Source organism: Armigeres subalbatus, chromosome 3 (genome assembly GCF_024139115.2).
Source record: "Armigeres subalbatus isolate Guangzhou_Male chromosome 3, GZ_Asu_2, whole genome shotgun sequence".
In the NCBI taxonomy this organism is placed as follows: Eukaryota; Metazoa; Arthropoda; class Insecta; order Diptera; family Culicidae; genus Armigeres; species Armigeres subalbatus.
This window is the reverse complement of record NC_085141.1, coordinates 37,113,720-37,136,902: the sequence shown is the minus strand read 5'-3', so window position 1 is coordinate 37,136,902 and position 23,183 is coordinate 37,113,720. Positions and strand designations below refer to the sequence as shown.

The following is a 23,183-nucleotide window of genomic DNA, read 5'->3' as shown; positions in this document are numbered from 1 at the left end:
CCACCATTTTGAAATTCAGCCTCAAAATTAAGTTATTGACAAATCACTAAAAATCGGAACCATCCACGATAGAAATAGACGGAATAGTCGCCGATGCCTTGCAACTTTCATGATTCACATCGCATCGCAAAGGAGTTTCGGATGAAGTCACGTGGTCGTTTGTGCTACTTGTTTTTTCAACATTGCATACTTTTATTGAGATTTCTTCTTACGAATTTGTTGATATATGCTGCATCATTGTTGCTGAGAGAAATTTGGGTAACTTGATTGGTTGGATCGATTATGGCTGGGTCTTTGTTTTTTGTTTATTGTTTTATGTACTTGCGTTATCCGATATTTGTTATGCTTATTTTTGTTGTACGATCAAAGAGAGTTAGTGTATTGTGTACTTGTGTGACGGTTCTATTTTTATAATTTATTCAGTTTTACTGTGTGTCACTTTCTGCTCAAGGAGATGCATTCAATAATTTGTTCTCCTTCCATGTTTTGAGAGAAAAAAAATCAGTCATTTCACGCACGAAGAGGATTGTATCTTCTGCTATCTCATATTTAACATTCTCGCAACACATAATTCTTCTCCTATTAACTTGTTTTTGGTGGTTAGCTTACCGAATCTATTAACTTTATCTCACACCATTTTATCAAATCTTTTTGATTTGGGTGTGTCCTGACTCTAAGACTTCACCGACACCATATAACGTAGCACTGTCTACGCAAATTATGAGTAAATAATTAATTTTTTTAGAATAACTAAAAAGCATATTATCATGCAGACTAAATTACATATAGATAAATAGGGGGTTGACTAGGGACTCTTGTTCTGCCAACAGATAGGGTTTAACTGGTAAAAATATTAGATGTTGGTTGTAGATCCGTTTTTTTTTTTTCAATTTTGCACCATGTTACTCTAAGTTATTTTCCAGTAGACTGCAAAAGCAGTTGCATTTGCGCAAATATTTTGTGATTTTTACTTGCTTCTAAGTATGTATTGAGATTACATATTGTTTTTACTTCAGTTTATTCAATTTATATAACATTTTACTGTCCAGTTTGGTATCGTTTGTATGAGATGATAGATTAATATCTTGTATCAAAGCAGTATTCAAAGCGCACACATCAAATGAAGTGAAAATGCTATAATGTATGCATAGTGTTTTGCGTGTAGGTAGTACAAGTATCAGTAGATTATACGATAAAACTGTCAACAAAAGAGCAAAACAATCAAGATAAGATATCGTTTTGATGGCTAATAATATGAAATAGAAATCAAACAAGCAATTATGCAGTCTAGTTAACTGAAATATCACAATCAGATTTTAATGATGACGGTTCCCTCATCATTTACTTTTTTTACGTTATCATTTAACAATCAGATATTAATATTACCATCATCATTTAAAAAAAAATGGAAATATTTAGAGATTCAAAAAATGAAGTCAAACTATGTCGAGATTTTTTAATCATTAACACTATTGCGCATAAGCCCCAAAATTTTATTCCCACCTTTGGGTTTCCGCGCCGAGCACTCTGCGCCTGACTCGGCGACAAGGAGATAGTGGTCAAGTTGGTACTCCTGATTTTTTGACAACTGATCTCGATTGGTTGTGTGAGTGCATCGGTGTCAAAAAATAGAGCTTTTAGCTGAAAATTTAATTGTCAAATGCACATTTTGACAGCAATATAGATGTATGAGTGAATAAAATGTGCAAATGCTCTATCGCGGAAGCAGTCGCTGAAGACAAGTGTCAATGGTTTCAGTGACGAAACGAAAAGTTTCAATGCAAAAAGCAATAACACATCATGATATTGGAATTGAATAATTTCTGAAAAATAAATCATTTTTTTGTATGTAATCAACTAAGGCAATACAATCTCAGAACATAAGATGACACATCATAAATTTCAGGGGGGCAAATTGTTTCGAGTTTATTGAAAATCAAAGACAAGATGGTACAATTATGTCTTAAAGACCTTAAAGAACAAGGTTGATGCTGCTAAAACTGCTTAGCATTTAGTTTAAAATAATGTTAAAAAACTGGAACGAAGGTAATGAGACAATTAAATCATTTTCGAACAGATGTTTTGTATGAACACGTCCAGAAAAATTCGGATTGATTTTACAAGCTAAAGTGTTTGACTCGTATTCAGATTCCTTCTGATGAGCACATTGGGCGAATATATTAGTGATCACCAGGGATTAACTTAACATTTCATTATCATCTAGTACAACAGGATTCTGTTTTTACATGATTTTTTTTGCTCGTTTTTTCGTGTGAATTTACCATCAGAACCTTCGCAACATGTTTCAAAAAATCTTGATTAAATTAAAGAAAAATCACATGATAATTAATATGCGTTTAACATTTAGGATGAGAAGAGAATTGAGAAAATGTAAATTGATTAAAAACAGAATCCAATGTATTCAACCAATAACTCATTCCAGAGGCGGAATTCCGAAAAGTTTTGTATGGCGGACTTCTAGCGCTGTTTTTCCTTTACAACAGCGGTTCTCAACCTTTTTCTTGAGAGGTGCCCCTTCGAACATTTGCATTAATTGAGGTGCCCCCTATGATTTTTTTGCTGTAAATGAAAATAATCGTAACTCTTCGAGTATATGAAAAATGGACCTGAAAACTTACGGAATATATGGCTCTCCATAAACTTTTCTGAAATTTTAATTTTTGTAAACTTCCCAATAAAAATTAAGTTCTTACATCGAGGGACTGACTGTAGGGACTGTTTTGACTATTGAAGGCTTCCAAGCATGTTGAAAGGAGGCTTCCGAGCCTTTTGGAAGTAGGATTCTGCGCCTCTTCCGAGAGGAAGATCTTGAAAGGAAGCCTCTGAGCTGCTTGAAAAAAGAATTACGAGCCCCTTGAGGAAGCCTCTGAGCTGCTTGAAAAAAGAATTACGAGCCCCTTGAGAATTCCGAGCTACTCGAAAGAAGCCTTCTAAACCCCATTAAGGGTGGCTTCCGAGCGTCTTGAAAGTAGGCTTTCGAGCCTCTTGAAAGGAGGCTTTCGTGCCTTTTAAAAGGAGGCTTCCGAGCCTCTTGAAAGGAGGCTTCAGAGCTTGTTGAGCGGAGGCTTCCGAGCCTCTTGAAAAAGGCTTCCGAGCTTCTTAAAAGAAGGCTTCCGAGGAGGAGGCTTCCGAGCTTCTTTAAAGACCTTACGAGCCATTTTATGGAAGGCTTCCGAGTTACTCGAAAGGAGGGTTCTGAATACCTTGAAAGGACGCATCTGAGCCTCTGGAAAATACGCATCTGAGCCGCTTGAAAATACGCATCCAAGCTTCTTAAAAAAAGAATTCCGAGCATCTTGATGGGACGTTTTCGAGTTCTTGAAAGGAGGCTTCCAAGCCTCTTGGAAAGAGTCTTCCGAGCCTATTGAATGGCGGCTTTTGAGCCCCCTGAAAGGAGGCTTCGGAGTATTTTGAATAAACACTTTTCAGTCTTCCGAGCCTCTTGAATGGTGGCTTCTGAGCCTTCTGAAAGGAGCTTCCGAGCCTTTTTAAAAGAGTCGTCCGAGCCTTTTAAAAGAAGGCTTTTCAGCCTGTTGAAAGAAGGCTTTTAAGCCTGTTGAAAGGAGGCTTTTAAGCCTCTTGAAAGGATACTTTCGAGCTTTTTTAAAAAGTCACGAGTAGCACACTTGTCATACACGAGTTTCTATAACTCATATAGTACCAAATCGAGTCACATAAGTGCTGTGGCAACCAAAGCAGTAATATTTGTGCAACTAGGTATTCTTCCGGGCCTTAAAAAAGGCGGAAGTATCTTGAATGGGCGCTTCCAAGCCTCTTGAGAAAAGAATTCCGAGCATTTCAAAGGAAGGCTTCGAGCCTTTTGAAAGAAGGTATCGAGCCTTTTGAAAGAAAAAGCAGAAAAAAAGTTTATAGAAAAAAGCTTGGCTTCCGGGCCTCTTAAAAGAAAGTCTTCGAACCTCTTAAAATGAGGCTTCCGGGTCACTTGAAAGGAGGCTTCCGAGAAGCGTAGAAGGATGCATCCAATTCTCTTGCAACGAAGCAACTGAGAATTTTTTCAAAATTTGTTCATTCGAGGTTTTGCCCTTTTGATGTTTTGTCTCACAGCCCTTCATCCATTGTACTGGTTTTGGAGGTCAGAATTCAATATGCCATGATTTACTGATTACCATGCATATTATGTAGGTTTCGAAATAAAAAAAATTGTCAAAACTTTATCAATAAGTTTAAAATTGTAATTCATCCGCCATTAAGCATTTCGTTCGAGGTACCCCCAGGGGAACATGTACCCCAGGTTGAGAACCGCTGCTCTACAACTTTGTCTAGGGGAACGTTGCTCTATGTTTAATGTTTACAGCGTGAAACGCTTTTATATTTTATTTTCCAATGTCCATCGGATCCTTAAGTCTACATGGACAACTCCTCATAAAAATACATTTGATCTTCTTAATCTATCGAAAAAACCACTGGATGGCTCATTGAACTCGAAGAGGTCTTCCACTAAAGTGAACGTTCTTATGCAAGCGTCTATCGGTTCGTTATATCCGAATTAAAACCTGTGGAAACTGGGCACAAGTGATGTAGAATGCCGTAAATTTCTACTCGGTATACGAAAGCTTAGCATCGATCGGAGTCCTGGGGCATCGATCTCACCGTTTATCAGCTTAGCAATGAGCAACGCCTGTTGAATTTTCCTCCGGCGTTGTAATGTGTCGATTTCCAGTAGTCGACATCTGTCCGGATAAGGTGGCTAATTTACTGGATCTCGCCAAGGTAAATCTCGCAGCGCCTGGCGAATGAATCGCTTCTGAACACGTTCAATTCGAAGGCACCACGAAACTTGATGCGGTAGCCAAACAACTGAAGCATTCTCAAGGATCGGGCGGACGAGTGAGCAGTATAATGCTTTCAAACAGTGCTGGTCATTAAAATCTTTGGATATTTTGATTATGATTCCTAGTCTTCTAGTGGCTTGTGACACGATCGTTGTACGCTGTAAATCAACCCTTCGAGAAAGTTACGCAAATACAACACTTTTCGGAATTCCGGCTCTGGAATGAGTCATTGGCTGAATACTAAATGATCATGAAATTATAATTACAATCCCTGGTGATCACCAATGATTCGTGAATTTTCAAAAATTTCTGACGTCAGATTGTGTAATGCACTTATGAACTACAGTACATAGTCGTATATCTGTCGAAATTTCATTGTATGTATGTTGTGAGAATAAATAGAATAATTCAATACCAAATTTTCAAAACGAATAGACTGTTTTTGTAAACAATCGTCGAATTGACGAATCTGATAGCACTCCCACGCAATCCATCACCACCAACAGGTAGTTCAAACCTTCACCTGCCTATTGATGGTGTTGGTTTGCGTAGGAGTGCAATCAGATTCGCCAAATCGACGTTCAAATCTTTGTTAACCAAAGCAGATGAGACGTTTTGTAAATTAGGTACCGTGCTGTGCCCTTATTCCAATCAGCGCCTAATTCCGTTCACGCAAGACAAAATAATAAATAATGAAGAATTTTTGTATAAAAATAACAGAAACATATTTTTATACTTTTCTTCGGTTATATATGCATGAAATGAAATGAAAAGCAGCGTCATTTTTTGCGATATTTAGTGAAAATTTCAACAAAATTTGTTGATCGTCACTACAGGCGCCATTTTGACTGTTTTCATTAACCCACTTGCTAAGAACATCTGTCATAATATTCAAGCATTTTTAGGTGAAAATTTGCCCTTAATTTGAAACCAAACTGCATAACAAGATATAACAGGTAACATTGCAGTGTATTACTTAATCGTTGTCTGTATTTTGCCGATATAAAATGCTGAAAAGTGAAAAATATCTTGACCGGAATAAGGGTACATGTAAATCAACTCGTTCCTTATTCCGTTCTATGGGTCTGGAGGATGGATTCCGAAAATTCCATTCGTGAGAAAATAATCTATGAGTTAGGAAAGGTACATCGTACATTAATGAACCCATGAAGAATGATGAACTTTAGAAATTCTATCCTGCAAGCAATCAGACCGAAAGGAACTCCGTTCATAACTCTACGCAAAATGGTTATGGGAACGTTTTTCAATTCATGCCTGAAAACGCAGTTTTTTTTTCAGTTGTTGGTGAACGGCGAATTGTCAAGTGGTTGCGTGGACAATATTAGAAAAAGGCTTCCGAGGAGCAAAGAAATATTCAATTTGAACGAAACATCTATACGAACAATTCCAAACAAACAGACATTGTTTTGGAAGATTAATGTCAAAATTAAAGGCCTAGTATCCAGACTCAAGTCAAAATTACGTTGAGGATAAAGTGGGAAACTCCGATAGTGAATCGTATCTCCCTTTATCTGTGGTACCTAATGCTACTGGGCTGGTAAGCTAACATTAATGTTCATGTTGACCTCGTATGGTAAGTGAAACAAACGAAAAAACATCCAACTAAGGAAATATCATTCATTGTATTTTAAATTTGGAAGAAAATAACATTTTAATTTTTTTATTTGCAATAATAACGAATGAAAAGATGCATTTGTGAGAAAATGTATGTCTGATATTAACATCTACAAGACATCAAATGTTTTTCGAGTGATTGGAATTAGGAACACGAATGAACGGATTTAGGAACAATGTCATTTGAGATGATTGGAATTAGGACCACACAATTGCTTTATTTCAACTATTTGGAACCTAAGTCTATGAATGCATCCCAACATATTTTATTTTCAATTGTATATAGAAAATTACACTATGTAGCGAAATTGCAGCTTCAAAATACTTAACGGCTGTTTTTTAGAGTTTTTAGACATAGCGCATTGTCTTAGGTGAACGGAATAAGGGCACAGCACGGTATTGAATTTGAACTCGTTTCTTAGAATCTGTAGCTGCATACTTTTTAAATTTTGTTAGGTTTTTTTTTAATATAAATTTGTAATGACTGCATTAAAAGCATAACAAAAAGTTCTAATGAGCAGGTAATAAGATGAAATCCGAATTTAATTATAAATAAATAAACAAAAGTTCAAACATTGGCAAATTATAGCGCATAAATGTCATGGATGCCATGTAGGTATATAAGTGATGACTAAATGATGCACTTTGCTTCTGAATGGGTTGGATAAATTGAAATGAAATCCGCCAAAAATATAGACTCTTAAACAGGCGTACGGTAAAAAGCTCTCAATGTTTTTTTTATCTCTATTATAAAACATTGAGTAAATATTTTTATATAAAGCGTAAGCATTGTTTTACATTTGTTTAATGTTTGTGTATATATAGCTTCAGTTTTATTTATTTGAAAATGTGTGTTATTTATAATACTTTCAATTTATAATAATTTTGATTAGATACATTAAATTGTAAACCTTCCTAATAATATATTGTCTATATGCATTTTTTGACATACCTAGTTCTGTTCAATTGAAATAAATTTAGTAACGAATAAATATGTGTGTACAACATTTCGAAAAAAAAAACAATTGGAGCGCCAGATATTTACCATCAAATACTGAGAGAATAATTCCAAAATTTAGTAATCGTCTAATACAAATTCAAAACAAACCAATTCTGTACCGAATCGGTTTTACGCATTCTTAGCTTTGGAACCAGCCCAAATCATAAAACAAATCTAAAAAAGCGATCAATAGTAATAATTTATACACCATCATTGTGTAGCGTATCCAACCAAACGATGGAACTAAACGAAAAACATTTACATACCGGTTTGTCCTTAGTTAGCTTAACCTTACTGTGGATATCCGAGAGCTGCAGAAAGGAGTGGCTCCCAGGATCGATTAATCTCGACAAACAGTTTCGAACAGTGTTGGTACAGTTCGTCCTCGCTGGTTACGATCGAAGCCGGAAAAGGTTCGTCCTGTGGAAAGTTGTGCAAGAAATTCTAATGAGAAAATTGCCGTAATAATTGGTACATGTAAATATGGACGAATTCGAATTATCGGACATTTTATAAATTGTAATTAATCAATCATACTACTATAAAGTCCAGAAACGAAGACGAAGCAAACTGGGCCACGACAACCGCCGAAGAAGACGAACGGCGCGAAACCTCCGATCGTCAAACCGGTCGAACAACGCTCCGTCGCTCCACCACACCACCAGCTTCGCTGGAGGCCTTTCCCAAGTCAAGCTACCGAAGCCGGTGAGTCAGACCGAACCGTTTGGCTCAAAAAACTAACTAGCAGTCCAGCTGGATGTGAGCACCGCGCGAACGGTGTCCCCAGCCCGTTGTTGCAAGCACCACAAGAGCGCAGCTAATCGTCGTCGTCGACGGGAAAGAACCCACATTGCGCTGAAGTGGCCTTGGTGGATGTTTTTAGAATACCTATTAGCGCAATTCGCAAAGCCGCAAAGCCAAACAGCCGGCAACGAGACGGATGACTCGTCAACATCTACGAGGAGTAGCCGAAGCCGAGGTCGCCTGCTCGGCAAAAAGCAACGATACGACGACGGTAACGATGAGCGGGAAGAAAACTAGAATCCATAAATGGCCCTTACGTCCTATAACCTCGCGTCAATGGAAGGAACCATCACCAACCCCACGAAACTGAACGCGCTTCGAAATTTTATCAGCAGCCAATGTCGGAAGTCGAAAACGAAAGCGCTTACGGTCAGAATATGTCTCCATCCACTGCAACATGAGCTGAAACGCGGTTTCTGGGCCCTTCGACCGCATCTCCTTATCGATGAAAACGTTGCCGAGTTCCGGTATAAGTTACAATACTGGACTCGACAACGTAGAAACTCACATTGGTGGCTGTCGCACGCTAAGCCTAAAATCAAGTCGTTTTTCAAGTGGAAATCTCAATCTACTACCAGCAGCCACAATGAATCACCTGCTTTGAGCGTGCTTACAGCGGCACACTAGGAGTTAACTTTCTGAAATCAGTATGGCGAAAGTCATCTAAGATTCGATTTCTCAAAATTGAGCACCTTCATCGAAAAAATATTTGGTAGGCGTAGTAGCGGACACCTTCCTGCATAACCGGTACCAAATAGTTTTTCATGAACAGTTTCTAAATTTGAGGAAACCCGCGTTAGATGTCTTTCGCCATACAAATTTCTGGCGGTTAACTCATGCTGGCTATTTTGCGCATATACTATAGCGCCTGGATGTGACAGCAGCGGGTCGAAAATCAGCCACTGCCAATAATTCATTGATAACCACCATTAATCGGCTGAAAGGAGAAATCTCGGGTACTTATTCAAAAGGACGTATGTGATTTTGTAAACAAAGATTCAAACGTCGATTTGTCCAATCTGATAGCATTCCCACGCAAACCATCATCACAGACAGGTAGGGGAAGTCTTCGGCTACCTGTTGGTGGTACTCCAACGTAATTCCAGAACGCAATATTTTTCAAGCCATTCTCACTCTCAAAGACCGGGTTGCCAGCCTCCGCCACCACCGTCGCACCGGTAAGCTCATCAGTTTTAATCTGGAGAACATCTTCGATCGAGTGCGTCATTCGTTCGACTGTTCGGCACCATGCGTTCGCTCGGGTTAATCGAGGAACTCATCACTCTTCTCGCGCGCCTAGCCAGTCGGTCCACATCCAGGCTGCTCTGGCTCTCACGATCGTTCGAGATTGCACCTCTCACGACCGTTCGAAATCGTTCGGTCGGTGCGGCAAGGGAATCCGTGTTACGGTTTAAGGCATTTTTCATAGACCTGCGATAAAGCACCAAGGTGCCTTATCTGCGCTAGTAGGAAGCAAGCCCGTAACCATGTTATGGGTGGACCTACTTGTCCCTTCGGTGGTGGCAATAAGAAATCGCCGTGCGGGTAGCACAGCTGAATCTTAACCATTGTGCTACTGCCCAGCAGCTGCTGTGGCAGTCGGTCTCTGAGTCAGAGACCGACGTCGCTATTCTTGCAGATCCGTACCGTGTCCCTGTCAATAATGGAAACTGGGTCGCGGACGACTCCAAGATGGCGGCGATCTGCACAACGGGCCGGTTTCCGGTCCAAGAGGTCGTACACATACCTGTCGAAGGTGTCGCCATAGCTAAGATCAACGGGGTGTTCTATTGTAGCTGCTATGCCCCACCACGGTGGCCAATAGAGCAATTCACCCGGATGGTCGATAGGCTATCGTCCGACCTTGTTGGTCGGAAGCCGGTTGTCATAGCGGGGGACTTCAACGCTTAGGCGGTGGAGTGGGGAAGCCGCTGCACCAACCAGAGAGGTCAAGCTAGAGGCTCTAGCAAAGTTGGAGGTCGTGTTAGCTAATGACGGCTCAACCAGCACGTTCCGTAGGACGTTACGTTCTGTAGCCCCGGCCTAGCCGGGGGACTGAACTGGAGGGTCGACGAAGGCTACACCCACAGCGACCACCTAGCCATCCGCTACGTGATCAGCTGTGGTGTGCAGCAGTCGAGGTTGAGAAATCTCCGTCAGGTCCGTGGGTGGAAGGCCCAAAGCTTCGACAGCGAAGTTTTCACCGCGGCGCTGGGACTGGAGGGTAACACCGACAGTCTTACAGGGGACGCACTGACAGCTGTCTTGTCACGTGCATGCGATGCCAGTATGCAGAGGAGGGCACCACCGAGGAACGGTAGACCTCCAGCATACTGGTGGAGTGCAGCAATCGCAGACCTTCGGTCAACCTGCCTTAGGGCTAGGCGAAGGATGCAGAGAGCTCGCTCTGAGCAGTTGAGGGATGAACGCCGCTTGACGTTCAAAGCTGCAAAGTTGGCCCTTAACAAGGCCATCAGTAGCAGTAAGAGGAAGTGTTTTGACAACCTATGCCTGAACGCCAATGCTAATCCTTGGGGCGATGCCTACAGGATAGTAATGGCGAAGACCAGAGGGGGGCTGGCGCCTCCCGAACGGTCGCCGGAAAGGTTGAATCGCATTATCGAGGTTCTCTTCCCGCAGAACGCGAGTGCTGAAGTGGCTGAAGTGGCAGCGGTGACGAACGAAGAGTTGCTTGCGGTGGCCCGAAACCTTGACACGAACAAAGCTCCGGGGCCCGACGGAGTTCCAAACCTCGCTCTGAAGGCAGCGATCATGGCTAACCCGGACATGTTCAGGACAGCCATGCAGAGATGCCTGGATGAGCGCAGTTTCCCCGATAGGTGGAAGAGACAGAAGCTGGTGCTGTTGCCGAAGCCCGGGAAACCACCAGGTGACCCATCGGCGTACAGACCAATCTGCCTACTGGACACCACAGGGAAGTTGCTTGAGAGGATTATCCTCAACAGGCTTACCCCGTACACCGAAGGTACGAACGGCCTGTCAAGCAATCAGTTTGGGTTTCGTAAGGGTAGGTCCACGGTGGATGCTATCAACTCGGTTGTGAAAACTGTCACGGTTGTGAAAACTGTGACGTCAAGAACGCATTCAACAGCGCAAGCTGGGATGCCATCGCGCTCTCGTTACTCCGGTTGGGCATTCCGGTGGGCCTGTACAACATTTTGGAAAGCTATTTCCAGAATCGCGTACTCTTATACGAGACCGATGTAGGGGAGGGTAGTGCTTCTATCACCGCAGGAGTCCCTCAGGGATCTATCCTGGGCCCGGTGCTATGGAACACTATGTACGATAGTGTTTTAAGACTGAAGTTCCCCCCAGGTGTTAAGATCGTTGGCTTCGCCGACGACATAACGCTGGAGGTTTACGAAGAGTCGATTGAGGAAGTGGAACTTACGGCGGCCCACGCGATGGCTATAGTAGAGGAATGGATGAGCTCAAGGCAGCTGGGGCTAGCTCATCACAAAACAGAGTTGGTTGTTGTTAACAACCGTAAGTCGGTACAGGAGGCAGTGGTTCGCGTGGGCGACTGTGAGATCATTTTCAAGCGGGAGGTGAAGCTCCTCGGGGTGCTGATCGACGATAGACTGAACTTCGGCAGTCACGTAGATTACGCCTGCAGGAGAGCTTCGACAGCTATTGCGGCATTATCCAGGATAATGTCCAATAGCTCGGGAGTGCGCTCCAGCAGACGCAGGTTATTAGCTAGGGTTGCAGTATCTATCCTCAGATACGGCGGTCCAGCTTGGGCCTCGGCGCTTAGCGTCGAACGTAACCTGCAGAAGCTGGAGAGTGTACACAGGCTAGCGTGTCTCAGAGTGATAAGTGCCTACCGCACGGTATCACGGGATGCCGCTTGTGTGATTGCGTGTATGTTACCCATTGGACTAGTCATACGCAGGGAATCAATATTCGAGCAACGCCTTGTAACTAATGGGGCGATCCCTGCCCAGCACTAATGAGACCCCCCTTATTCAATAGCCTCAGGGTCGGCGTACGCGCTTGATTATCGCGGCCAAGAAAATATAGGAAACTTCCACTTGAACACCAAAACCGGATTCTTCAATTTACACACAGGTACCTTTATTACTCCTTCGTATTCCCACTTCCTTAATCTACCTCCTACCTCACTTTTCTAACTCTTCGGTGGGGGCCCCCTTCACGTTCCGCTACTCCAACCGCTTCCTCTAACGTCGCTACCGGGTAGCTCCAATTGTAGCCCGTATTGGACTGTCTCGGGGGGGGACACTACCTCGAGGTTTCGATGCTGGCTTGTCTCCTCGAACCCAGTCACGGAGTGCCTGCAGCGTTGGTGATATCCACAAAATGGCGGTGTCTGGACAGTTGTGCCACGGACGTGCTAGAATGGCAAATCTGGCCCAGAGCGTGTAGGGTCGAGCTTCGGACGCAAGCGGTCCACCGCTGCTTGGTTAATGGCTCCAAGAACACTCCACGGCCGAGTTCACGTAGACTGATGTGGGTGCACTAAGGTCTAGCCCAAAAAGGGGTCCTATTGGAGGGGGTGTTGGGGTTATTTATGGCGGTTAGTGATGAGGAACGATCGATGGTCAGGTTTAAACCATACCTGGATATTTCCTCCTATGTCGCGCAATTCACTCTTTCACAGATCTTCGACTTTAACTTCTTGGTTTCAATTTTCCGGATAGCTAATCGACTCACGTCTTTCTCTAGCAAAAGTTGCAAGCTAATTGCCATTTAGCGATGGTGGTCGTTCGCGCGAAAAGGCTTGGCCTTGGGCTTGACCGTTACCTTTTTCCCTCATCACATTTTCGCCCTATTGCTGTCCCCATTACACCACCCACCATGGCCTCCCATGTCCTTGCGTACACCTGGTGTTGAGTAGCGGAACTATCCTATGCTGCTGATGTCGGCACAGTGGGTGTTGATTGGGTCAAGTTTCAATGGATCAATAACTTTCAAGGCATATACAACAAAAAACCGAATACAAAAACCACGAAAATCTCAACAATCTTGGACAGATCAACACACCACTGGTTACACTCTCCCCCCGCTCGGGTAAAAAAAAAATCGGTGAAGCCGTATTTTTTTTTTTGTTTAATACACAGGAACAACAACTTTGTGACGCGTACCTCTGAACCAAAATTTTCACTAACAAAACAAAACTTACTAACACACTCTTTTTTTAACACACATTGACTCCTGAAAATCTCAAATCTATTCAAAAATACCGAATCAAAGCTGTAATCTAGGGAAAGAGTAGCATTTTTAGTATCAGACGGATTATGGGTCGGGGTCATAAGTTTTCATCATTGGTATTCCAACTCCACTCTATTTCAAGGTTTGAACCTTCTACTGACCATCAACATCTTACGATTCCGGTCTCCTGCGATCCCATTCGACTGTACACATATAATAAACCAACATTGAAGCAAAACGAAATAAAATATATACAAATTAAACTACATAAAACAAATTAAAAATTTAAAACATGCAAATCAACAATTTTACATGCAAAATAAAATAATCTACAAAAGTAGCATATAAGAAAGAATTCCGGAATTATATTTACAATATGTACAAAGTTACTCTAGAGTACGGTATGATTTATTTCACTAAAGTTTTCGCTATGTCGGAGTATAGCCATTTCCAATCGTAATCAACTGTGGCTATGATAACGTTATCGGCTCTTATCAGTGTGCGCGTATAGATGACTGCGAATAACCAAACTGTTTAATGCCTATTATGTCTACAGAAAGTGTTTAATGTGGTATGGCGTGGACTGTGAAACGATGAATTTGTGGCTGAAATCATGGAGAACAATCACAGTTTTTGAGGAATTTAATATCATTTTGACGACTAGTCGAAGTATTCTTTGGCCAATTGATCATTATGGTGTTATTTCTACTCTAAAATGTGTTGTCCTGATTTCACCTACAAGTTCATCATCGTCTGCATTGTATGATAACCATACAACGGTAAGTATAGGAATTAAGCTATTTAATGGTGATTAATTTTATTGTGTAGCGACAACTAACATCGAAGAATAGAATCCTATTGCGAATAGACCGTATTTATGAGATTTATTTTGAAGCATTTGTAGTACGGGTCATCATAAAGCTATAGCCATTCCTTCCTTGTCCACACACACTCACTTTGTACTCTATACACAGTCTTATTAACTGCTGATGCTGCAGCCTCAAAAACTTTTAACGAAGTTGCATGCAAGTCAGAAAACTGCATAATGTGCATAATGAAGCAGATAAGCTCGGCATAACAATGATTGAACATACAGCGAAACAAATAATTTAATCAATTTAAAAATGATCACGAAACAATAATTACAAATTAAAATACACGATTGACTAGTTGAATGCATTCATTTATGGGGTACTTGTTGCATTAAGCAACCTCCCGTTTAGCTGCAAGTGGTTCCATCCTCGATACGAGAATTACGCAATAGGATTCAGTAAACCTCTCCAAATAGGGTTTTAACGGATCAGTTTCTCTCCTCACTATTGGCCTTCCCTCACTCAAGAACCAAAGCATTTACTGGTACCACGGATTATAATAAATATTTTCCTTTTAGGCCTTCAAATCTGCTGCGGAAAATATTCCCAGCGACTTGCCGTTCATATCGGCTACTTCGTAGGAGCTGTTGCCCTTTCTCGCAACCACGACACACGGCTTATACTGCGGACCTAATTTGGCGTTGAAGTTTTTGCCGGCCTCCGACAGCGCGAAACTCCTCTTGAAAATTCGTTGTCCGACAGAGAACGTGGGTGAGTAGCGTTTGTGGCGTAAATCGTATTGATGTTTTGTACTCTCATATGCTCTTTTCAGGTTTTCTCGGACAATGTCGTAATTTTTCTTACTGATACCTTTCAGTTTCTCGGCTCGGTCGTTCTCTAAGAGCTCACCATCTTGCTCTCTACGGTGGTCAGATCCTCGTGTGACCATCTCATGGCCGAAAATGACACGATGCGGCGTGAACTTCGTGGATCCATGCAGCGTGTTGTTCAAAACAAACTCAATCTCTGATATTTTAGTATCCCAGAGCTTTTGGTCGGTGCGGACGTATGTTCGAATCATCGAGTTTATCGTCCTGTTCAAACGCTCAGCAGGATTAGCTTGACTACGGTGTCGTGCATTGGCCCAGTGTTGTATTTCGTACTTCTTTAACAATTCCTGGAATTCCTTTGATAGGAATGTTGTCGCATTATCCGTAATCACGTATTGCGGAACGGACAGCCTACGAAACCATCGCTCTTCCAAAATGGTGCAAAGACTACCTGAAGCAATCTTCTTCACCGGAGCAAGCAAGCAGTACTTAGAAAAAATGTCTAATACGACTAACAAGTGGGCATTGCCTTGCTTGCTTCGAGGAAGTGATTGTATGTAGTCCATACACACAATTTGGAATGGTCTGGTCGCAATTCGCTGCTTCCCCATTTCTGGAGCCGTTGATAATGTGGAGTGTTTGTTCTCCTTACAAGTCTCACACAATGCGATGTACTTTTTGATGTCAGCATTCATTCTGGGCCAATAGTACTTGCGTTTGACTTTCTCAATGCACTTTTCGAACCCAATGTGCATCATTTCGTCATGCTCTTGTTGAATGACACGTTGGCGTTTGGACTCAGGCACGCATTCCTTCCACTCAAACCTGTAGTCTAGAACGTCAGACTGTGCAGCAACGAATTTAAACAATTTTCCGTCCTCGATCCGGAAGTCGACGTACTTCTCGGGATCGGTTTCTACTGCCTCGAACAGAGCTCGGTACCATTTGTCCGTCTCATCCACTTCTAGGGCTTCAATCGATCGGGATAAAGCATCCGGAACAATATTTTCCTTCCCTTTCCTATGCTTTATCTCCATATCGAAGTGCTGCAGTGTTATGCTCCATCGGCTCAAGCGGGATGACGATCTCCATTTGGCTCTCATTATAAACGAAAGCGCCGATGAATCCGTGATGAGCGTGAAATGTGTTCCCTCGATATAGCATCGGAACTTTTCAATGCAGCGAAGGGCCGCCAAGCCTTCTTTCTCCGCTGCATGATAGTTGAGTTCGGCACCTTTCAGCTTTTCAGAGTGATACGCTATCACTCGCTCAATGCCATTATGCACCTGAGTGAGTACACCTGCTAGAGCCGTATCGCTGGCGTCCGTTTGTACGCAAAACGGTACGCTGAAGTCAGGGTTGGCCATCACTGGGGCAGTTATCAGCTTCTCCTTGATGGCTCTGAACGCGTTTTCTGCTGCCTCATTCCACCGCACTTTTTTCGGCTTGTTTTTCAACAAGTCTGTCAACGGTGCGGTGAGTTCACTGAATTTATCGATAAACCTGCGGTAGTAGTTCACCATACCGAGGAATCTTCTCAATGACCTTATGGATTTTGGTGCCTCAAAGCCCAGGATCGCTTGGACTCGATCCGGGTTAGGCCGTAATCCTTTTTCGGAAAGGATATATCCGAGGTAAGGCAGTTCGTGGCAACAAAACTTGGATTTTCCAGGTTAATGAAAAGGTTGGCCTCCTTCAATCTCCGAGCTGATTCGCGTCACTTCGGGACATGCGCCGCGAAAGTATGACTCGCCACTACTATATCGTCTAAGTAAACGAATATAGCCGGCTCGAGCTCGCCATGTCCGAGTACTCTATCCATCAGTTTACTGAGCGTTGCCGGACTCATTGACTAGCCCGAAGGGCAATCTCGTAAACTGGAAAAGTCCCTTCCCGGAACCGAGAAAGCGGTGAATCTCCTCGATGCACGGTTCAAAGGAACTTGCAGGAAGGCCTGCGAAAGGTCGATTGTAGTCAAAAATCGAAAAGGACCTAGCTGACTAAGAATCCGATTCTGATGTGGAAGAGGATATGCATCCTTTTGTTCGCTCATTGAGCTTTCGTGCGTCGAGACAAAGTCTTATCTCTTCGCTGTCTCGCTTTTTAACAGGGACGACAGGCAACGCCCAATCCGAGTCGGAAGGTTCGACCACTCCGTCCTTAATCATGTTGTCCAGTGCACGGTGGATTTTCTCCTGGATTACTGGACTCCACGGGTACGGATTTTTCCGAACGGGATCGGCGTTGGCGAATTCGTCTCTCAGCTCGATCTTATGCTCAATGAGACTTGTTTTTCCCAAATGACCAGGACTTGCTGGTAGAAACAAACTTTTTGCTTCTTCAAGTTGTCGTTTTTGATTATCGTTGAATTCACTAATCTCTTCTAACGGTTCTGTTTCAGCATCATCAATTGCATCAATGGGCTGAGATATCGTGGGGCGAATCCCGAAGGCTTGCCAGAAATCGTAGCCCAGAATACAACGACGACTCAGACTTGGAGCTACCAGAACTGGTAAGAGTTTGGTTTCTCCGTTGAAGGTTATTGGAACCTCTGTTGTCCCTATCACGTCTAAAATCTGTCCTCCGGCTGTTTTGAGATCTATTCTCGTGGGTCTTAATTGCAACTTGAGGGTACTAATCAGCTTTTTACTACCTATGCCCAATACTGTTTTAGCTGCTCCACTATCTAAAAGTCCAATAATAGAAATTCCCAGCATTTCCACTCTCACGAATGGCCTGGAATCGTCGCTGAGAGTCACGAGCATGGTTGTCAACTCTGCCTCTTCAGCTATGTCTCCACTGACCCGCGAGTAACCGAGCTGTTCGAGAGAATCTGGAACTTCTGGTTCTGTTTGAGGTCTTGTGGAATGACTTGCAAGACTGTCTTGCCTCATTAGGCAGTCTTGTACAAGTTTTTTGATTGGCAGTATGGGCAATCTTTTGTTTTGAAACCAGGGAACCCACAGCGTAGACAAAATAGCTTACGTTCCCTTGTACACACCTCGAAATCGTGTCCACCTTCATGGCAATTAAAGCAAACGCTCTTGCCTGGAGGAATGTATGCGTTTACGATTCTCTGGAGGGCGCTTGTTCCGCTAGTGCTCGGAACTGGATTATTTTGCCGCTGTGCAGTTTCAGGATTTGGATTTGGTTTGCATACTTCTTTTTGAAACTTGTCGGTTTTCTGGACACTGAGCTGCTGTTGCTTCCAAGGTCGTTTTTGAAATTGTTGATTGTCTTGTCTGAACTGCTGCTTTCCATTTGAGCTTCCCCGATCCTGGTTCCTATTCGGAAACCTATCCTGGTTTGCTCGGTATGGTTGCTGAGTTCTGACCTCATCAATCTGCACTACCTCTTTTCGCGAAAACCTACTCTCTCTGTTGATACATATGCCAGTTTATCGAATCGAATCTTTTACCAAAATCTTTCATTTTAGGTATGGAACTCACATTCGCTGCCAGCATTGCAATTCTGCAATCTTCCCTAGTATTACGGAAGAGGACGTCAAACTTTCGTTTTTCGTCCCACGGGCTCGACATACTGTGGAAGATCCGGACCATGTCCAAGTAAAAGTCCTGGAACTTCTCTCTGGGACCCTGCTTCCGATTGTTAGCCTGCCGTTCATAGACGTAATCTATATCGACTGGTAAGAACTCTTTTTTCAGTTCAGTCACTAATTCTTTCCATATCCCTATATCGCTACTAACCTCCATAAACCAGGATCTCGCCTTCTGAGTGAACAGATGGTGAGCTCCCTGCAACAGCTCTGCCTCAGAAAATCCTTCTGACCTGGCGTTGAAATCGACTTCTTTTAAGAATTCGTTCAACCGTCTGTCTGCCATTATCCATTCCGTCGTATTTCACCGACCACTTATGGATCGGGAACCTACTTCCGCTATTCAATGGTCTACTGTTATCCTTCCTTACCTCCTTCTTCTCATTGCTACTGTTTTCTACCACCTTCTCTTCTTCTGAATTTTTGAGTGTGTCCAACGACTCATTTCTTTGTTTTAACCAGCCTAAGAAATCTACCGATTTCGTCTGAACCTCCTCTACTTCTTTTTCCTCCGTCAAACGCTCTTCGATCTGAGTACTGTTTGATGTACCTGTATGAAGTTCCTGTTGCTGAACAACGGGCTGGACAGACTCGAGCACAGTGATGCGTTGTAGCAATTGGGTCATAATCGCTTTCAATTGTTTTATTTCGTCTGCGAATCCCTGTCTCTCGCTATCTACAACTTTAACAGACTTATTGTCCCTAGCACTAACTCTGTCAACCGTATTGTTATCTTTAGGATCGGTTTCCTTGCTATTCACAGACCTCTCACTCGTTTGTTCATTCACGTTGTTTTCTTGCTCTACCTCATCGGTTTGGTTTTCTCCCCTAAGGGTGTTCAAGCTCTCGTTTATGATAGCTAATTCTGCCTCTCGCACCTCTAACAGATGGGAGGTGGCCGAATAGTATACATTGAGTAACTTGACACACTCCCCAGCTACCACTGCAAGGCTGTTCAATTAGTCGTCCTTCTTAGTGTTAGTTCTCAAACGCTGCATTCGGAAGAGAATGTGAATTAACCTAGTTTTAAACAATTGATCTGGAGCCTTTTTCATCGCACGCTTTTCCAAATGATTTTTGATTCCATTCAACTTATCGTCGCAAACCTCTAATTCATGAACTACCGATTCACCAACAAACAATGTTCTCAAGTCTGATTTTCCTTTTTCCTCTTTCAGGCGGCTACGCAGATTTCGTTCGGCAACGCTACGTGTGCCTTCTACCGGCATGCTACGGATCTTCAACTCGTACTCTAGCTCATCTATTGTCAGATGGCTAGGATTCATCGCGTGGTACCACGATACGAAATGGGACATAGCCATCTCTTCAACAGGCATTCAACTAAGAAAATCGAATATTGAATTAAAAAAAAGAAACTACGGAATCCTTTCAAGTGGATTACCACCTAAAAAAATTGAAAATCCTAGAGAAAAGAAATACTTCTGTTCAAAGAAGCTGTAAATTAAAAAATCCTAAAATTTGTTCACGCTCCCTAATGAAGCAAATAATTTGAAAATCCTAGTTTTAGTTCGTCTATCTTTGATAAACTTTAGTTTTTATTTGGTGTTTTACTCAACAGTCTGAAAGAATACAACACTGATCAAATTCCGGAATTCAACGCGAATCTCTCCGACTAATTCATATGCTTTTAGTAAGTTTTGCTCAATGATGGGTAGCTATTCAGACCGTTCGCTTACATCCAAGACCCTCTTAATGAAAAAAATTATATTGACCCTCATTCATCAATTGGTTACCTGTTTTGTGTGCTTTGGTCAAGTTCGTTAGCGAAGTCTGGACGTTTTCCCAGAGACTTCTGCAAAGACACGCAATTGGCATTCAAGTGTACCCGGGCACTGATAATCTACGCAAATTTCAGTTGGGCGCTAAGTGTAACTAATGGGGCGATCCCTGCCCAGCACTAATGAGACCCCCCTTATTCAATAGCCTCAGGGTCGGCGTACGCGCTTGATTATCGCGGCCAAGAAAATATAGGAAACTTCCACTTGAACACCAAAACCGGATTCTTCAATTTACACACAGGTACCTTTATTACTCCTTCGTATTCCCACTTCCTTAATCTACCTCCTACCTCACTTTTCTAACTCTTCGGTGGGGGCCCCTTCACGTTCCGCTACTCCAACCGCTTCCTCTAACGTCGCTACCGGGTAGCTCCAATTGTAGCCCGTATTGGACTGTCTCGGGGGGGACACTACCTCGAGGTTTCGATGCTGGCTTGTCTCCTCGAACCCAGTCACGGAGTGCCTGCAGCGTTGGTGATATCCACAAAATGGCGGTGTCTGGACAGTTTTGCCACGGACGTGCTAGAATGGCAAATCTGGCCCAGAGCGTGTAGGGTCGAGCTTCGGACGCAAGCGGTCCACCGCTGCTTGGTTAATGGCTTCAAGAACACTCCACGGCCGAGTTCACGTAGACTGATGTGGGTGCACTAAGGTCTAGCCCAAAAAAGGGGTCCTATTGGAGGGGTGTTGGGGTTATTTATGGCGGTTAGTGATGAGGAACGATCGATGGTCAGGTTTAAACCATACCTGGATATTTCCTCCTATGTCGCGCAATTCACTCTTTCACAGATCTTCGACTTTAACTTCTTGGTTTCAATTTTCCGGATAGCTAATCGACTCACGTCTTTCTCTAGCAAAAGTTGCAAGCTAATTGCCATTTAGCGATGGTGGTCGTTCGCGCGAAAAGGCTTGGCCTTGGGCTTGACCGTTACCTTTTTCCCTCATCACATTTTCGCCCTATTGCTGTCCCCATTACACCACCCACCATGGCCTCCCATGTCCTTGCGTACACCTGGTGTTGAGTAGCGGAACTATCCTATGCTGCTGATGTCGGCACAGTGGGTGTTGATTGGGTCAAGTTTCAATGGATCAATAACTTTCAAGGCATATACAACAAAAAACCGAATACAAAAACCACGAAAATCTCAACAATCTTGGACAGATCAACACACCACTGGTTACAGCCTAACAATATACTCTTTGTCATCAACAGAGTTTGTTACTGACAAACGCACCTAGCGACAAACCTTTATCAGAACCCGAACACAATATGACAAGAATCCTTTGCATTGCATGCTCTGATATCTCCGAAAATACGCTGCTAATTTTGTAATCATTGTTCGATTCTCGAATATTTCCATAAAAGAAGAAACTATGATAGCATAAAACCGAAATTTTCACTAGAAATAATGCAAAATAACGGGATGAAAAGTTAACAACAGGATTGTCTTCTTTTTTGTTGCTGACAAAATTTTTCGGATCTTTGTCATTATTATCTCCGACAAAAACAAAGCTTTGTCGTTGGTTCTCTTTTGTCGCTTGTTTCGCAAGCGCATTCCAAAAAAATTGATTCCCTGGTCATACGGGAAGACGAGGAGAGTTTCGACATGCGCGGAACCAGAGGAGCCCGTAAAGCCATTAGAGTCACTTCGACTATCAAGTGGCAACGGGACTGGGATAACTCTTCTAAGGGTAGGTGGACCCATCGGCTGATACCCAGCGTATCAAGATGGGTTAATAGGAGGCATGGGGAAGTTCACCTCCATCTGACACAGTTCCTGTCAGGCCATGGCTGCTTTAGGTGATACCTACATAGGTTTGGGCATACGGACTCTTCCGTCTGCCCGGACTGCCCAGGGGTCGACGAAACTGCCGAGCACGTACTATTCGTATGTCCTCGTTTCGTCGATGTTAGAAGCGGAATGCTAGAGGTGTGCGGGAGGGACACTACTCCGGATAATCTTATCCAGAGGATGTGTCAAGAGGTTGATAAGTGGAACGCAGTCTCGACCGCTACCACTCAGATTGCCAGCATCTTGCAGCGCAATTGGCGCGCCGAGCAGCAGTCGGATAGCGCCGACTAGTGGGTAGCTAGTCTCGAGGGTGAGGTACCAGCGGGTAGTTGGTTAAGTAGTAGTGGAACTAGTGGGTAGCTAGTTATGAGGTAGAGGAACTAGTGGGTAGCTAGTTGTGATTTGAAGCTAGTAGGTAGCTAGTATGTGGGCGTGCGTAGTAGCACGGACCCCTCCCAGAAGTAATGCCAAAAAGACTGTTCCGGAGAGACTCAGGGTCTGTGAACAGGGTGGTTTTAGCGGGTCGGCAATAGCTAAACCCCGTTCGCCGGTAGCCCACCGGTGTCTGGATGCAGATTCCCACCCTACTGGAAAAAAAATACGGTCGCTCGGGTTAAACGAGGAACTCATCACTCTTCTTGCGCGCATAACCAGTCGGTCCGCATCCAGCCTGCTCTGGCTCTCACGATCGTTCGAGATTGCACCTCTCACGACCGTTCGAAATCGTTCGGTCGGTGCGGCAAGGGAATCCGTGTTACGGTTTAAGGCATTTTTCATAGATCTCGGAATCGATCCATGAAAAATTCTGTGCCTTGGTGGAAGTTGTGTTACGGTTGGTTTTATTTTGTTCGAGTAATTTAATATTCGATTGAATCGGTGTCATTTGTGTTAGATTGCGTCAACTTTGTTTGTTGATTCTGTGTCTGGATCCACGAAGAAAGCCTGAA

At 43.2% G+C, this 23,183-nt stretch overlaps 2 protein-coding genes and 1 long non-coding RNA gene across 4 annotated transcripts in view; 1 reads left to right on the top strand and 2 right to left on the bottom strand.

Annotated features, from left to right (window-relative positions):
• The window catches only part of LOC134226364 (dihydroxyacetone phosphate acyltransferase), an 80,894-nt gene extending 73,043 nt beyond the window's left edge, over positions 1-7,851 (bottom strand). Inside the window, exon 1 of the mRNA XM_062707102.1 lies at positions 7,716-7,851. The gene's annotated coding sequence lies outside the window, so the exon portion shown is untranslated. The remainder of the gene's footprint in view (positions 1-7,715) is intronic.
• Positions 169-23,183, bottom strand: part of LOC134226363 (uncharacterized) — a 44,191-nt gene continuing 21,176 nt past the window's right edge. For both annotated transcript variants that reach the window (XM_062707097.1, XM_062707098.1), the window contains exon 9: positions 169-7,869. In XM_062707097.1, coding sequence (XP_062563081.1) covers positions 7,741-7,869 — 129 coding nt within the window. In that variant the 3' untranslated portion in view covers positions 169-7,740. The remainder of the gene's footprint in view (positions 7,870-23,183) is intronic.
• LOC134226366 (uncharacterized) lies at positions 14,005-20,172 on the top strand. Its single transcript, XR_009983460.1, has 5 exons — positions 14,005-14,225; positions 14,837-15,029; positions 17,490-17,600; positions 18,525-18,734; positions 19,823-20,172. It is a non-coding gene; the product is annotated as an uncharacterized LOC134226366 (long non-coding RNA).